Source organism: Camelus dromedarius, chromosome 16, assembly GCF_036321535.1.
Source record: "Camelus dromedarius isolate mCamDro1 chromosome 16, mCamDro1.pat, whole genome shotgun sequence".
NCBI classification, from domain to species: Eukaryota; Metazoa; Chordata; class Mammalia; order Artiodactyla; family Camelidae; genus Camelus; species Camelus dromedarius.
The window spans coordinates 55,545,407-55,562,765 of record NC_087451.1 but is presented as its reverse complement, the minus strand read 5'-3'; the positions used below and the strand labels follow the sequence as shown (position 1 = coordinate 55,562,765).

At 55.6% G+C, this 17,359-nt stretch overlaps 2 protein-coding genes across 2 annotated transcripts; one reads left to right on the top strand and one right to left on the bottom strand.

The window, feature by feature from the left end:
- Positions 1 to 763: 763 nt before the first annotated feature.
- PGAP3 (post-GPI attachment to proteins phospholipase 3) lies at positions 764 to 14,428 on the top strand. Its single transcript, XM_010991821.3, has 8 exons — positions 764 to 1,005; positions 2,254 to 2,351; positions 3,091 to 3,243; positions 10,790 to 10,852; positions 11,491 to 11,552; positions 11,936 to 12,072; positions 12,347 to 12,551; positions 12,721 to 14,428. Exons 1-8 carry the CDS (start codon positions 825 to 827, stop codon positions 12,782 to 12,784), a joined length of 963 nt encoding a protein of 320 aa, XP_010990123.1. The 5' UTR covers positions 764 to 824; the 3' UTR covers positions 12,785 to 14,428.
- Positions 14,429 to 15,048: 620 nt separating this feature from the next.
- On the bottom strand, positions 15,049 to 17,331 carry PNMT (phenylethanolamine N-methyltransferase). The gene is made up of 4 exons (XM_010991822.3): positions 17,269 to 17,331; positions 16,450 to 16,794; positions 15,690 to 15,897; positions 15,049 to 15,577 (listed from the first exon to the last, which is right to left on the bottom strand). The coding sequence occupies exons 2-4, from the start codon at positions 16,649 to 16,651 to the stop codon at positions 15,136 to 15,138; spliced, it is 852 nt and encodes a 283-aa protein (XP_010990124.1). The 5' UTR covers positions 16,652 to 16,794; positions 17,269 to 17,331; the 3' UTR covers positions 15,049 to 15,135.
- Between the last annotated feature and the right edge of the window lie 28 nt (positions 17,332 to 17,359).

Here is a 17,359-nt window from a genome sequence, read left to right as displayed (position 1 = left end):
TCTGTAATTCTGTGCTAGTGCTGGTAATAGAATGGTAAACAAGACAGCGGACGTCCCCACCCTCCCTGGGAAAATAGACTACTGTATGTTGTATCACCCTCAGAAGTAGTGTTTAAGTTGAGACTAGGAGAATCAGCAGGAGTGAGAGTAAGAGTGAAACAGACGAGGCAAAGCCGGGGGGCTTGAGAGACATAGCTCCTTGAGGTGGGTCTGAGGCAGAGGAGTGAGGGAGACCAATGGGCAGGGGCCAGCTCATGCTTGTGGAGTTATGATTTTATCCTGAGGCAAGTAGGAGCCAGTAAAGAATTTTAAGAACGAAAATGACATGGTCAAATTAGAATTTTTGGAAATAGAGCGCGGAATGGAGGTGGTATAAGTAGATGCAGGGTGTGTTAATAGCCTACTGCGGCTGCCTCGGCGACAAATGATTATGTCTTTAACCAGGGGGATGGTGCCAGTGAAGATGGAGAGAAAGGGACAGTTCTAAATACATTAGGAAGTGGAAATCCGACAGGGCTGGGGACAGAAAAAGAGCCCTATCTCAAATAGACCCCGAGGAAGAAAGAAGACGGCTGTTCATAAAAGACCACTTTATTTTGCTTCTTAACCCACCTGGCGTCCCCCTCTCCCTAACCCTGTCGCCTGTTACGCGGAGACAATAGTAAGGCGAGGGGCGGGGCCGGCGCCCACAGAAATCCGGGAACTTTTATTTAAACTCGGGAGGACGTCAGCGGGGAGTAGACGAAAGAGCACAAGGCATTTCCGGTTACTCCGGAAGTGAAGGCTCCTACGCTCCTCCGCCGGCGGAGGACCGGGGTGAAGGGATGGCCGGGCGGACAGCGCGGCTGGTGCTGCTAGCTGGTGCAGCCGCGTTAGCAAGCGGCTCCCAGGGCGACCGCGAGCCCGTGTACCGCGACTGCGTGCTCGGGTGTGACGAGCGGAACTGCTCCGGGAACGCACTGAAGCACTTCCGCTCCCACCAGCCAATCTACATGAGTCTAGCAGGTAAGCTCCACCCCGCGGCAGGCCCCTCCCACTGGCCTTGGCCCCGCCCATTGCTCTCCCCAATGCCCCTCTGCTATCTGTACCTTAGTTTCTTCCTCCAGGTCCATTATGAGGGCAAGTGAGTGGAGCCCCTGGGTGATGAGAGGCTCGTCAGCCAGGAGCCTTCATTTATTTTTTATTTATTCAGTCAAATGGGCATTTACTACTTCCTGGGTACAAAGCCCTGGAATGACACTGAAATCAGACCAGAGTCCTGCCCTTAGAGACTCACAGTCCCCATGGGGACATTAGCCTTCTCAAGTGGAAGGCAGGGGATGGTTTGAGCCTAAGAGACTCTTAGCTTAAGCAATAGAAGCATTAAGGGAGGAAGGAATCGTTTCTGGCTATATTATAGAGGTGGGGACAGCAACTATCTTCGAACACTGGGCTTCTGGATGATACATTAAATTTAGACCTGTGGCCATAGTGGGCACTTACTGTGTGATGGGTGTCAAAATAGTCAATTAATTTTCACAACAACACTTTGGGGTAGATTCTCTTAACCTGATTTTACAGATGGGAAGACTCAGAGAGGTTAAGTGCCCTGCCCAAAGTCACACAGACAATAAGTGGTAAAGTGGAGTTTTGAGTTCTGGCCTGTTTGACTATAAGTGTGTTCCCTTTATTATCCCTTTACATTCCAGACAGAGGGAACAGAGGGTGGAGGCCCTGGACAGATGTGAGCATATCCAGCAGTTTGGCTTACTCAGGGAGCAGAGTGCATGGAAAGGAATAGTGGGAAATAAAGTTTAAAAGGCAATATGGGGCCTCAAAAGTCACACTGAAAAACCTGGGCTTCATTTTCATAGGAGGAGGATAAGACAGCAAGAGTTTCTCACGATCAGTGAGCGCAAATCTTGTGCTCAAGAAGGGCAAACATAAATCCAGGTGTCCACAGATGAGTCCACCAGATGCCAAAATCCCCATCTTGGGTGAAAGGAGAAGGGAAGGAACATCTCTGTTTGCTCACTGCCTGCCCCAGCTCCCCAAAACACGTACACACACACACACACACATACACCTTTCCCTTTTGAATATGTCACACCATCTCTCATCCACTCAAACAGGAAGCCAGCATTTTCAGATTTCTTCTGGTTCTCTTCCAACCTGCAAGCCTTTTTGGCCTGTGTTGGAGCTTGGGCCCCATTCCAGCTCTCTCCATGCATCCCCATGCTGGGGAGTTTACCAGGCCATATTTATCTGTTTCAGGCTGGACCTGTCGGGACGACTGTAAGTATGAGTGTATGTGGGTTACTGTTGGCCTCTACCTCCAGGAAGGTCACGAAGTGCCTCAGTTCCACGGCAAGGTAAGTTGGAGGGTCAAGGTAGGTTTTTTGGACCACACTGTCCAAGCAGGCTGAGGTGTAGGGTGATGAGTGTGTGTTTAGGGCAGGTACCTGTTCTTCTCAAAATATGCTGGTTGTCATGTAATCAGATGGGACCACTGTATCCTGCTTTTGGATTTGGGGTAACAAGATCTGGGAGGCTTTGGGGTCTCCTCAGGGAGTGGTACTGGGTTTCTTAGGGTGGTTGAGATGCCCACCTTGCTACAAGGACAAATTTCCTGCCCCCCATAGCATACTCTCTGTTGTTTCTTCAGTAAGAGTCTGGATTAAAAGAATAATAACCCCTCAGATTGCCCAGTGAGGCACAGCTTGCTGATGCCTTTTGATCCAATATGATTATTGGATTATTCTTTCCAGTTTGTCACAGAGTAAGCTGAGGCTCAGTGGTAGAGGGAGGATTAGGACTTGTGTCTTCTAGATGGCAGGTCTGTGCTCTTTCCATTAGGCCATGCTGAGCCATCTACACTGGGCACCTGGTCCTCCCAGTGCTGTGAGTGCTGGCCAGGATAGAAGGATGACCCTCTGCCAGGGACTGAGGGGAGCTCATTGACCTGAAGAGGGACTACACCTGAGACTTTGACTGAGGTCCAAAGCTGAGGAACCAGCTGGGGACCTGTTGATGCAGCAGGTCAAGAAGAGGTGGGTTGGATCAGCTAGGGGTGCTTGCCCCTCAGGCCTCCTCCATGTGCTCCTTTTTCAGTGGCCCTTCTCCCGGTTCCTGTGCTTCCAAGAGCCAGCTTCTGCTGTGGCGTCTTTCCTCAATGGCCTGGCTAGCCTGGTGATGCTCTGTCGCTACCGTGCCTCCGTGCCAGCCTCCTCCCCTATGTACCCCACCTGCGTGGCCTTCGCTTGGGTAGGTAACCTGCAGGATTCCTGCTCTGCACCCTCATCTAGGAAGGAGGAACTCTTAGATCCCCATTCCCACCCACCTAGCTTCCCTTCTGTTTTGCAGGGCTAAAGTTGCAGCTATGGGGTGGTCAAGCCTGGGGAGAAACAGGGAAGGTGCCAAATCAGACCTTCCCTTTCTAGCAAAGTCCTAAGTCAGGCTGTTTGAGAGGGAGGAAGAGAGAAAAGAAATACTGTTCTTGTCCTGAAGCAGGAAGCCACTAAAACACCCAGTCGGGCAATTTACAAACTCAGAAGGGAGATGGGTGGTAGGGAGCATGCTGGGACTACAGGTCTTTCCAAGGAACCCCCTGGAGGGTTTGAAGCACTATCAACACCAGCTGAGGCCTGGGGGCAGCCATAGCACTCCGTCTAGAGCTCAGCCTGGTCTTAGACCATCCCTGGAGAAGCCAAAATATGTTCCACCTGAGTATCCAGAGAGGGCTCTGAGCTTTGCAGAGTGACTGGTCAGAAGAGCCAGCATCCAGGGCCTGGAATTGTGTGAGAAGCATGGAATGTGGTACAGTTATGAACTGCAGAAACCTTGGGGAGGGTGTGAGAGTAAGGTTGCAATGGATGTCTCTAGATCAGAGCTACCACCATAAGCCCACTCACTCACCTTCCTGCCATCAAAGCAGCCGTTCGTTCCTGTATTGGGCACCTACTATGCGTCAGGCACTCTGTCGGGTGCTAGAGATCCAAAAGTATATCAAAACAGACGGATTCCTGGCCTCTGATACTAATCACATAAGCACACAATTGAATGTAAAACTTCAACTAAGAACCAGTGCAGTGGAGGATGGATAGGTGCTGGAGGCTGTGTGATGGGGTCTAGACTAGTACAGGGCGGCCCTGGGAAGGCTTCCATGAGGAAGGTGTATGTGAACTCAAATCAGAATGATGAGCGACTGTTAACTAGGTGAATCCGGGGAAATTGGGAGTTGTGTACACAGAAGACTCAGAATGCTCACTGGCAGGAGTGCAGGTTATATGAGGACCTGAAAGACCAGGAGGCCTACCATGCAGGAAGCCTGGAAGTGGGGTGGGGGGGTGAGGTAGGTGGGCAGGTGGGCAGTGGGTAGCCTGGGGGGGCACATGAACACTTTAGATCCCGACTCTCAAAGCATCAGGAAGCAAGGAGGGTTGGAGAGAATGGGCTTCATGAATAGACTTGCCATTCTGGCTGCTTTGTAGGGAACAGATTGGACGGGCAGGCGTGGATGAAGGGGCTAGTTGGTAGTTTTAACATAGGGCACAGTAGCTAGACTAGAGAGGAGGCACTGGTCTAGGGAAGGGGGTATTAAAGAGGAATGTATTTGAGCTATGCTTTGGAGGTGACATTAACTTTTTTTAATGTATTTTTTTTAACAGACACGTACATAGCTCTTGCCAGGCACCATTCTAAGCATTTTTATAAATATTAACCTTGTTAATCCCACAATGAGCTTATGAGGTAGGTAGTATTATTATCCTCAGTTTACAGATGAGGAAACCAAGGACTGGAGAGGTTAAGTAACCTGCCCTAGGAGCCAGGGTTTGAATCCAGACATCTGGCTCCAGAGTCTACACTCTTACCATCTTGGCTGTGCTGATAACCTAAGATGAGAAGAGAGAGTCAAGGATGCCCCCCCCCCCCCCGTGCTGCTTCTGCTTATGAGACAGTGATAGAAGCTGTGAGTGTGGCTGCGATCACCAAGGGGGAACTTGGTGAGGAGAGGTCTAGGATGGAGCCCTGAGGATCCCCCAAACTCAGTGGCTGAATAGAAGGGGATGAGCCAGAAGCAGTGGCCAGAGGGTGGGTGGAAAACAAGGCTACCATGTGGTTGGGGGCCCTGGGACAAGGACAGGAAGGAGAGAGTAGGCCATTCTCCTGAATTCTGCTTCAATCAAATAAGACCCAAGGCCTAGATCTGGCAACCCTGGGGTCTCTGAGGACCTTGGGGAAACTGATAGTGTCGGGGTGCAGAGAAGTCCCTGCCAAACCTCAGACTTGAGAGGTGGGGATCAGAAGAAGGGCAGGAAAGAAGCTGTTAAGCCTCTGGGGAATGTGGATCCTCCTTAATACTTTACACTCAACAAATAGTAAAAAATAATTTTTATCAGTTATGGAACACTGATCACGTGATGGGCATTGTCTTAAGTTCTGTACATATGTTTTTTCACTGAATCCTCATAATACTACTGTGAGCTCTGCGGAAGGCTCAGAGCGGGAAAACTTGCCCCCAGTGAACAGCTAATAAGGTAGTGGATAGTGGAGACAGGTTGGCCTCCAGGGCTGTCTGGCTCTGGGGCCTGAGCACCTAGGCCCTTTCTGGGCTGTCTCCATGTACCGCGATAGATGATGACTGAGAATTTACTGTGGGTAGAGACAGCAGGTAGCACTTGTGGAAGCTGGAGCCCCTGCGCCCAGGAGCTAAGCCAAATGGGTGGTGTAGGTCCAGCCAGTCTGGGAGGCAGGATGGAGGCAGAGGCGAGGAGGACTCAGGGAGAGAGCCTTGGAAGCTGAGGTGGGGAGACCACATCCTGCGAGGGGAGACATTTTCAGGGAAGCCCAGGGTGGAGGAGAGGCTTCATCTGGGATGTGCAGGCCTGGTAAGGCTTAGACGTGTACAGGTCGGGGGAGACAAGGTTGCATTCCAGCATTCCAGGCTGGGGGCACAGCCCAAGCAAAGGGACAGAAGTTAGACAGTGGGGAACATGGACAGGCATCCTTGGGAAGGTCGGCCTGGCCACAGCATGGCTGTGTGAAGGGGAGTAGGGGGAGGTAAGATGGCCCAGAGAGGGCTCTGGGTGCCAGGCTGAGGGGCAGGGACTCTTTGTGGGCTGGGCCTAGCATCAGCACACCCTGTCACGGGCATGAGTGGGATGGAGCCGTTACTTCCTGTTCAGACTTCGCAGAGAAGGGCGTTTGGTCCTGGCCAAGAAGGCAGGAAGGGCAGGGAAACTGAGGAGAGCACACCTGTTCCCTTTCCCTTGGCATTCTTCCAGGGACACTGCTTGCTGGACCCCTGCCTGCACTACCCCTTCACCCCTGCCCCTGTCAGAGAGCACAGGACAGCCCTGCCTGAACCCTCTGAACAAAACTCAGAGCCTCCTTGGGTAGAGGCGCTGGTCTGAGGGGACTTCGAAGGCTCCCAGCCTTTGTCTTCGTGACACGTGCCAGCGCCCACTGGTCACTTCCCAACTCTCGTCTTGATCTCCCTGATTCTTGGGTCTTTCATCTCACTGGCATCTGCCACTCAGCTTCCTTCTTGGTGAGGATCACATCTTCCAGGTGTACCTTGCAGTCCAGGGTGACCAAGGACCCTTAGGAACAGAGCAGGAGATACTAGGTGCGGGGAGGACAGATCATGGGGCCTGTGTCTTAGGGTACCTGCTACAGGATGTGGTGTCCTGGGACATGGGACCCCTCATGCCCCCAGTAGGCCCTTGAGGGACAGAGTCTCAGTGCCCACACTCCCTTTGATGATCCAGTTTGGATTTTACTCTTGCTCTTTTGTCCTGTGTGTGTTTGCAAGCGGGAAGGATCCTGAGCTGTGGAGGGTGTGGCAGCAGACTTAGTCCTGGGCTAGGTTTTCTGGAGTTAGTGGGGCTCCTGATTTCTGTTGGGGTCAGGTGAGATGCCCCCCTAATCTGCTCTAGGTTAGGTCTTGGGGAGGAGGGGTGGGTCTCAGTCTTTTTCTCCAGGAATTAGCAGAGCTCATAAAGCTTTGGCACAAGAAGTCAAGCCCTGCCTTGATATTTAGACCTGAACTTGGGCTGGGTGGCAGCCAGGCTTTGGAGGAGCCCACCAAAACTCTGTCCACCAGACCTCAGGGAACTGGGGGCCCCTGCTCTCTGCCAAAGCTCAGAGGCCAACCAGTTCTCTGCCTCTTTATCCAGTAAGGAAAGGTCTTCAGGGTGAGGGTGAGGGTGCCAGGAAGGCCCCAACTGTCTCTACAGGATGATTTATGGAGGTGGGGACTAACTGTACCCTACCTCTGCTGAGGAAACTATGAGAAGAGATAGATTAAGGCTACAGCAGAATGATGGCTAGACTTCAAGAAGAACTTCCCTAAGGTTAGGCAAGAGTCAGTGGAACAAGCAATGGCAAGAAGTCAAGGAATCCTTTTTGTTGCTGGAGAAAGCTCTCCTCCCATCTCCATCCACTTCTTCCCCTCTTCTCTCTCAGGAGTGAACCAGGGCAGGCTTGCCTTGCCTGAGGCAGGGGTGAGACACCGTGGCCTCTGGGGGGGCCCAGGATGGCAGCAGGCATCATATTTAACATTCTGCCTCCCCCACCTCTGAGACACCGAGCTATTTAAAGACCCATTTGTCCCCACCGCGGCGGTGTCAATGACAGCCCCGAGCACTGGGGCTTAGCACTGGGGTCGAATTCCTGACAGATCTGGCTCACTTGGCATCCAACCAGTTTCACGGCTGTGATATTTTTGTCTCAGTTTTCTTATTTTCCAACAGACTGAAACAGCCTCCTGCCCTTCCTCCGCCCAGCCTTCCTTGTCCCCTTCCATTTCCACTCTCGTTGGCACCCTGCCTCTGGCCTCCCCCTTTCCTCAGTGTTTACACCAAGTTCTTGGCGCCCATCACCCTCTTGGCCCGTCTGATTGGCCATTTACCCCTTGGCCCCCCCATTCTACTCAGGCTTGGCTGTGGAGTCCGGGAGCCACTGTACACTTGGGCTTTCCTTTCCTTCCACATCCATGTCCCTCTGTCCCTTCGCTGGAGTCTTGGTTACAAACTCTGAGTGAAGAGAAGTCGTATCTCTGCAGGGCATCCTGGTGGGAGAGTGGCTCAGGGGCAGGGAGGAGGGAGCTCTTCCTACAGCCAAGGCTCTGCATTTTGGGATCAAGAGACTCTGGGACCCCAAGGTTTGCCCTGCGACATTGTGACCCTTGAGGAATAGAGAGGGGGTGGTCAGGTGAAGGGAAGTGGTGGGGGTCAGTCCCTGGACATGATGAAAGAAACTGGCCTTTATGGGCCCCCTACTGTGTGCCAGGCCGCAGTCACATTAACCACTTCCTGTGCCTGGCATTTGACAGCCATCGTCCTCACAACTCTCTTCTGCAGTGGGTGCTGCTGTTAACCCCGTTTTGTAGGTGAGGTAGATGAGGCTCAGAGAAGTTGTTACTTGCCCAAGATCACACGACTATTTAGGGGCTGAGGCAGAACTTGAACCCAGAGTCCATCTCATTACTGAGGCTCCGGACATCCTGCCGCCAGCCTGGAACTGTGGGATGGGTCTGGGCAGCTGTGGGAGACCACCCTTTCTCTGCGCATATGTCCCTGGCCAGCAGGGAGAATGGGAGGCAGGCTTGGCTTCTGGTCTGTGAAGTGGTGTAAGGGTCTCATGCTGGTCAAAAGGGTGGGGAGAAGAAATGCCTAATGTTTAACCCCATCCTGGGCATTGTGCTATACACTGTACTTGTATTGCTCACTAAAACCTTATCAACACTATTATTATTCCCATTTTACAGATGAGAAAACTGAGGCACAGCAAGGCTAAATAACTTGCCCAAGGACACACAGAAAATGCAGAGCCAGGGTTTGAACCCTGGCAGGCTGGCCCTAGGGCCTGCATTCTTAATGACACTATCTCCCAAGTCTGAGGAAAGGGTCAGAAGAGGAGTCCCCCCCATAATGGGACAGTCCCCAGGGGAGAGGGAACTTTTCAAGGGTGCAGAGTCCAGGCTTCAGGTGGGTCTGTGTAAGTGGAAGGCACCCCAGGGAGGCAGTTGGACAGGGACCGAGAGCCCCCACCCCTGTCCCACAGAGCTAAGCCCTGGCCCTGTGCACCCCCCCCCCGCATGCCCCGCCTCCAGCCACCACTTAGCTCAGTCCTCTTGTCACCTCCCCTTGCCTGCCATGGGTGACAAGGAGGCCTGGCTGGCTGCCATGCCCTGCTGCCTTCCTCTCATCTGCCTTTCACATTTGCTCCAGAGCCACTCTCCTCTCCAAGGATGTCCCTGTTCCTGGCCTGCCCAGGAGACCTGGCCCATGTGATCACCTGGGCCCTGTCTCCAGCCCCTGCTTCTCTCCCCACACTGATCCTGAGCATCACAGATTCTGCTCCGTTCTGTCCAGTTTTCCAGCCTCCAAACCACATGTCCATTACTGTCTGGGGAAGGGGTAGCACCAGGGATGGGACGAGATGGCTTCCTCAAAGGAGGAAGCAGCCTGACCTAGACAAATTGCTTGACATCAGGGCAGGAAAGATCATTTTTACCAGCCCCTGATTTGTCCCAGGGGGAAACTCGGGCCCAGAAGGGCAGGGCTTTTGCCCAGGTCACGAGGAGCATAAGCAGCGAGACTCAGGCCAGGACACAGGCCAGACAGGCAGACACCAGGCTACGTGAGCCTCCAGAGACTTCCAGGGCTGTCTGGCTTTGCAGTAGAGCCCTGCTGGCCTCAACCCGCCACTCTTCCCGTTTCCTCACCAGCCCCTTTGAGCCTGCTTTAGGGAACTCATCCTACCATCTGACCTTCCTGCCACACACCGGAAGGAGAGCAGCTTTTTACACTGCTCCCCCTGTCCCCTGCCTGGCCAGTTTTCCTGGTATACTGGACCCGAGTGAGCGGCTCCTGGCCCTTACTACTAGGGCCTGTCCCACCCTAGTGCATCCCTCCCTACCTCCAGGGCATTCCAGGCCAGACCTTGGCTCTTTCTTCCTTTGACACTTTGTCACTGGTTTCCCAGCCCTTCCACCCAGCCCAGAGTGTGTATCTCCACCCCATCCCACCCCTCTTTCAGTAACTCGGGCCTCTGCCATGGATATAGCAGTCTACGGGAAAAAAGTGCTGGGGCTCATTTGCAAGATGATTTGTACTCTCTCCTTGCAGTGAATTTCCAGAAAAAAGGCCTCAAACATTCCCTTGGGCCCTTGCCCGCCACAGCCCCTCCAGCCCTGCTCCTCTGTTCCTCCCAGAGCTTGAAGTGGCAGCCACTGGCTTGGCAGGTTGAGCCGGCCCAGCCAGGAGGAAGCTGGGCTCAGTTGGCCAGGCTTCTCCTCAGAGACTTGGCCCCAGTGGGATCTGCTGGATCTCCCTCCCTCGCTTGCTTGCGGACACACCCCAAGCTGGCTCAAGCCCCTCCACCCCACCCACCTCATTCTCGCCCCCAGAGGCTGAGGTCACTGGCTCCCCTGGCCCGGGCTGGGGCTGTCGTCACCTGCCAGTTGGGGGAGGAGGTGAGGCTCCCCGGGGGCTGTTGTCTTAGCCATTGAGTAACCAGGGAACTTGGCTCTGCTGGAACTGGCTCCCAGGCCAGGCCGGAACCTGTGGAACTTGCAGAGGCCGAGGCCCCCATGGCCTTGGGGGTTCAGGGTAGTGGGAAGCGAGCTGGGCGCGGGTGGAGGGGCAAGTATTTGCTCAGGCAGTGGGCTCCAGGGCCCAGGGGAGGCATGTTTCCCAGCTGGGTAGTGGAATGAATGTGAGCCCGCCAGTGGGGAGGGTGTGGGGGAGTGTGGGGACCCTCCCCACCTTGGGGCGCTGAGCTCACCAGCCGCCTCCCTCCTCAGGTCTCCCTCAATGCCTGGTTCTGGTCCACAGTCTTCCACACCAGGGACACCGACCTCACAGAGGTGAGCGCCCCCCTACTCCATCTCCTACTGTGGACAGTCGCAGAGGAGCCGAGAGAGATGGGGCAGAGCCGGCCCTTACTTCTTGTACTGACTCGGGTCACGGGGTGCTCGCTCTGTGCTGGGCATTTTAAACCTCTTAGTGCACTTGAGCCTCCCTTGACCTTGTGAAGCAGGTGTGATTATTGGCTCTTCTTAACTGATGGGGCAGCCGAGCCTTGGGCAGGTGAATTCACTTGCCCAGGATCACGCAGCCAGCAAAAGGTGCAGTCCAGGCTTGAGCCTACAGCTGCTGAACTCCGGACTGCACCCTGAATTCTGCAGTGTGCTCTTAATGTTCTGCAGTCTGGCAGGCACCATATACTAATACCCGGAAAGCCTTGCTGCTGAGCACATTTTTAAAAAATTGTATAATGTGAATACCAGGCTCAGTGTGTTCAATTCAGGTGTGAAACAGCAACTGATAGAAAAAAATGAGACATGTCCCCACCGGCCACAGGCCTTGGACTCCTGTGTTAGACTCCAGCTGTGTCTCTGCCCCCATCCCTGGTGGGTCCTCCCTGGGCCCTGCCCTCTGTGAAGCCTCATCCACCTCCTACTCCCCTCACACTGGCCCCTCATCCAGCTCTCCTTGTCTTCAGAAAATGGACTACTTCTGTGCCTCCACTGTCATCCTGCATTCAGTCTATCTGTGCTGTGTCAGGTGAGCCCACCTTGGCTGCTATGAGGCAAAAATCAGGAACCAGGCCCTTGGGGCAGAAAGGGGTCACCCAGCTCTCCCCTGGGTGGGGGTGGGGGCTATCCCAGGGCTTTCTTCATGATCCCTCAACACATACACACACAACCTCCAGATGGTTCTGAACAGGGACCCTGCGGCCAGGACTAGGGGCCCTGGCTCTTGCCAAGGAGCTGTAGCACTTGGTCGCAGGCCCCCTGGGGATTGGAGGCCTGCCTGGCTGGCCTGTTATGATGGGGGAGAGGGGCAGTGCCTCCCTTGTACAGCTGTTGGGGGTGAGGGGATGCTTTCGGGAATGCTGCCGTGGGCACAGGCCACCCTACATCTGAGCAACGCTGGGTGGTGGACAGGACTGTGGGGCTGCAGTGCCCCGCCGTGGCCAGTGCCTTCCGGGCCCTCCTGCTGCTCATGCTGACCGCGCACGTCTCCTACCTGAGCCTCATCCACTTTGACTATGGCTACAACCTGGCGGCCAATGTGGCTATCGGTGAGGCGGGACGGGGGCTCTGGGGTGGGGTTGGACCATCTGCAGAGCTGCTGGTTTTGGGTGGAGGTGGGAGTTGGTGCTGTTTCCAGAGAAGAAGCTTCTAGAGGGACACTTGGGGTGAGGGAAAGGGAAAGAATTTGGGGTGGGAGAGGGGAGGTTGGGAGGAGAGCCTGAGGATGGTCCTGGGGTCAAAGAGCATGGGGCCAGGGGAGATTTTGGGAGGAGAGAAGGTGGTCCAGAGAGTGAGCCTCTCCCCACCCCTACCCGCACCCAGGCCTGGTGAACGCGGTGTGGTGGCTGGCCTGGTGCCTGTGGAACCAGCGGCAGCTGCCTCATGCACGCAAGTGCATGGTGGTGGTCCTGCTGCTGCAGGGGCTGTCCCTGCTCGAGCTGCTGGACTTCCCGCCTCTCTTCTGGGTCCTGGATGCCCACGCCATCTGGCACTTCAGCACCATCCCCGTTCACGTCCTCTTCTTCAGGTGGGTGCTCCTTGGCCCCGTGCTCACCTCCTCTGTGCCCTTCCTTGCCTGCTTCTTAGAGACCTCTGTGCACAGGTCACCCACTGCCAGCTTGCCTGCCCCGCCCCACCCCACCCCCAGGGAACGCTCTCAGAGCTGTGCCTCAGTGGGCTCCTCCCTCGGCCCACAGCTTTCTGGAAGATGACAGCCTCTACCTGCTGAAGGAATCAGAGGCCAAGTTCAAGCTGGACTGAAGGCCCTGGAAGTGGGTCTGCCCACCTGGGGATTCTGTCCCTCCGCTGCTGGCTTCCCTTCTCCTCCCATTCCTTGAGACGATTTATTTTTTCCTTTTAGCATTTTGAACTTGGACATGAAGGGTGTGGGCCCAGAATCATGTAACCTGCCCATCCCTTGCTCACTGCATCATGGCCCTCACAGATCCTGGCGTTGGTTCAGATGTGGCCTCATCACATCTGGGGCTAGAAAATGGGCAACCCCTGTGGTCCCTGGAGCTGAACTAGGGTGGAACTGTGTTCTTAGCTCCACCGAGAGGAGAGGTGCCTTTCCTCCCTGTCAGCTTCCCCCTCACTGCCTGGGCAGTTCCCGGAACTCTCTGTCTCACTGGGAGACCAGGCACCAAAGGCCTTTGGAGATTCAGTGAGGTCCCCTTCTGTTACTCTGTGCCCTCCTCCAGGGCACCACTAGGTGGCACTAGATGCTTGCTCTTTGGCTGCCCAAGTATCAAGGCAGGTCTCATTCTCCCCATGGGATCTAGAGGGACCAAGCTGTTGGGATTGGGGAGCAGTCTCACCCAGACTGTTACTCCTGTCAGACCCCTAGGAGGCCTCACCACGCTCTCCCTTTGGGGCTAGGACCCCAGAGAGCCCAGGACCAGGATCCCTCTGGCCCCTGTGCTGCTGTCGTGGTTGGAAGCCTGCATGTGAGTGTGTAAGGGAGACCATGTGTGTAGGTGACAGGATGGTGGACGTGGGCCTGGGGTGTGTGGGATGCTGGGGGGCAGGCAGTGTGTGAGAGCATTGGCCTTGTGCAGTGTGGAAAGTGGTGTGTGTGTGAGAGTGGTTTTAAAGTGTGTGTGTTGAGGGGTAGGCAGGTTAGTGTGGATGAGTGGAGTATGCATAGACTTGAGTGTGAGTGCAGGTGAGTGTGAGTGCCACACAGTGGGGGGAGGTTGAGCAGGATGAGGGGATCAAATCACTGTCGACAACCATTTATTGTGCACCAACTCTGCACAAAGCCCTGGGTCAAGTTGAGAGCCAGGATGTCCCCAAGATGCGGCTGGGAGTGAGGGTGTCCAGGCTGCATGTATATATGTGTTCCTTTCTTTACAAACCTCACAGGGCTCCTGCACAACCTCCTGAATCAGCCCCTTGGGAGGCAGAGGGAGGAAGGAAAATGGGGATCCTCCTTGCCTAGACATGGTGGCCACCCCTACCCCAGTGCCCTGCCTGCTAAGCCCCTTTGACACTGCCGGACCCTGGGGGAGAGAGGGGGGCAATCTGAGGGAGGAGGGGAGAAGGCCTGTGGCCTGGTTGGGTTTCCCATCTTCCTGGAGGCAGGCAGGGGCCATGCTGTACCCACACCTTGGTAAAGGTGACCCCTGCCAGTTGCCGGCAGCCATAGCACATTCCTGCTTCACAAGGATAGAATGTGGAGCTCCAGAAACTTTCCATCCAAAGGCAGTCTCTGTGATTGGAGCAGGGAGTCTGGATTCTTGCTCTTTCCCTGCCCTCTTGCCCCTCCCTGGGGGTAAGGGTGCTGTGTTAGGACTTCAACCTCAGGGACTTAGCTGGCTTGTGTTAACCTCTTTTGATACTAAGAACTATTTTAAGGTAGGAGGGTAGCAATGGAAATTCTTAATAAATCAATTCTCAACCTCACCTACCCTTGTCTGGCCCATTTGTGTGAGCAGGGTGGGCTGGAGGGAAGGAGATGGGGCTGGCTGGAGGCAGCAGGCAGATGAGGTCTCTACCCAGGCTGGTGGGAATGGGGATGGTAGGGACCATGTTCAGAGCAGTAGCAGAGTTGGATGGAGCTCAGGTCCAGCCTTTGGTGGAGGATGAGGGGGAAGCTGGTGTCCTCCTCTCTCACTTCCCTGGGCCTTTGTGCCTAGATGTAACCCCACCCCCCAAAAAAAGTTCCACTTGTGTCTCCTAACCATCCCCCTCTCCCCCGCTCTTGGGCTCCACTAGGCTCCACTACTATTTATTCATTCTTAACCTTCCTGAGCTTCTGCAAACAAGATGGCAGGACCTACTGCCTGTGTGACGATCTAATGGACCTGGCAGTTGTTGGTACATGGCAGATGCTGAATGAGCTCCCTCTGACCCTGGCCTTCCTTAGTCTGGGAAGAATGAGTGGTATAGAGCCTGCCTTCATGGAAGCTTCTGGGGGTAAAAAAGGCCAGGGTTGATGCCCTCCTACCCCCACAACACAGGAGAGAGCTCTGGGCCCTTGCTGTGTCCCAGGAGAGCCACAGACTCCACTTACACCAACCAGCAAGGGACTTAATTTTTTATTAGTTGCCACCTCGGATAATAGGGAATCTGGGTGGGTGAGGGCTGACAGCACTGGATGCACTGGGGCCTCACAGCCCCACCTTCTTCTGGGCCCAGGCGAAGAAGATGCCCTTGACATCATCTACACCCGTCCGAAGGTGGGCAGGCATGATGTAGGTGCGTAGATCACGCACCTCATAGCCGCTACGCATCAAGGCCTCCCTCACATCCTCCTCACACACCGGCACCACTGCTAGCCTGGCCTCGCCAGCCAGGTACCACGACTCCTCCAGGGCCCCGATGAGGAGGAGGTGCCCCTCAGGCCTCAGCAGTGTGGTGATGTGGTCCAGGGCCCTCTGGAAGCTGGCAAGGTCTGGACTCACAGCCTCCAGGCAGAAAGCAGAGACCAGGGCATCGGCAGGCAGGGGCGCCAGGCTCCCAGTGCCCAGGGGCTGGTGCTGGTGCACATCAATGGGCAGGATCCGCTTCACCCTGGCTCGCAGCTGGCGCTCCTTCTCCTGGTAGGATTCACTGTTGAGGAGCAGAAGGCAGGATTGGGACTGGGGCTCTGGACTGCCCATGCTCAGTTCTCTGCTGCCTCCATGGGAGACCTTCTGCCCCACCCTCATCCCCTAGCCCTTACCCCTTGCCCTCAACGAGGCATACATGCTGGCTGTACACGCTCCAATTGAAGGCCCCCGGCTCTTCTCGCAGCCAGAGCCCCAGCTCTTGGCGATTCACCTCCAAGAAATCTGTCATGGTGATGTCCTCAAAGTGGGCACAGGCACTGAGCAGCTGGTATATGGTGGGGCCTGAACCAATGTCAATGAGGGTGCGCCCAGACACCTCACCTGCATGGGGCAGAGGAATAGGTGCATCGGAAGGCAGGGGTGCTGGGCTTGCTAGGTGCTAGGCCCGTGGACCCCAGCCTCTGTTGCTGCCTCCCTTACCTGCTTCTCCCCACCGCTCCCATTCCTTCTCTCTGGAAGTGTGTCTCTATCTGGAAAAAGGCATTAGCTCCGGAGTTAGACTAACCAGGGTCTGAGTCCTGGCTCCAACATTGAGTGGCTTACCTTGGGAAAAGAACTTAATATCTCTGAGACTCAGGTTCCACATCTATAAAACTGTACCTACCAGCGAGGATTAAGTGAGAAATCACAGGTGCCTGGCAGGTGCCTCTCTCCCCTTTCCCTTTCCCCGCAGTCTGCATTCTCCATCTCACCTCTCAATTTCGAGTGCTCCGCCCATCTCCATCCACACTCCTCTGCCTCTCACAGTGATCGATATTGCTTCTCTTCCTCTTCTGTTTTCACCTCTTAACTACCTATCCCCATCTGGCTCTCTCTCGAGCCAGGCCCCTTTAGCTCCCCATGACTTCTTGCCCTCAGTTTCCCCACGCTTACCGGTGGCGAAAGTCTGTGCCAAGCAGCGCAGCTTCCAAGGCCCGACGCCGTCCGGGCTGCTCAGGTCGCCCCGAGGGGGCGCGTAGTTGTTGCGGAGGTAGGCGCGGGGCTCGAAGCGCTGGTAGGCCGAGGCGACCGCCGCCCGGCCGGGGTCCTGGTCGGGGGCCGTTCCTGCAGCGTGACTCCGGTCTGCCCCGCTCATCCTGCTGCTGCGGCCGCCCTGTCCCCCGCTCGCCTTTATCTATGGCCGGACTCCCGCCCCGACCCCTCCGCTGCGGGGGCGGCTGCTGAGTGATGAGCCGCCCGGGGCCACGCGCGCTGTATCTCCTTCACCTCATCCATCTCCTTTAGTGTCGGAGCAGCAGACACAGAGAGGGAACATCAGTCCCCGCCCCTGCTCCACGGTTGCTCCGGCTGCACTCCACCCTTTGCCTCACCTGCCCTGCCGCTCAGCTTCCTACCCCTAGACTGCTTAGACCCCTGCGTCCTCCAGTCCCAGCTCCTCCCGTCGCTCTTCTCCAGCTCCCGCAGCCATTCACCCCCTTTGCCGGGCATCCCATCCCTTCTCTTTTGCGACGATTCGAGTTAGCCCTTTCCCCAGTTCCCAGCTCCCAGCGTGGCCCACCAAGGGCCCAGCACCCCCGCCAGGCTCCCCATATGCGGGACACCCTGTCTTCCTCCATTCCTTAATAAGGTCACCCCAAATCCTCTTCTCTGCTCCGCCTCCCAGCCTCTCTTTCGTCCCTGTCCTCCAGCATTCTCCCCCCGCCCTCCCCCCTTTCCCCGGCCCCGACTCCAGAAAGGACAGTCCGTTCTGACCTCAACCACGGTCGCCCCGGGGCCCCAGAGCGGAGCTCCAGCCCCGCCCGTCCGATGGCAGCAACGATAGGGAGGCGAGCGGGGCTAATGC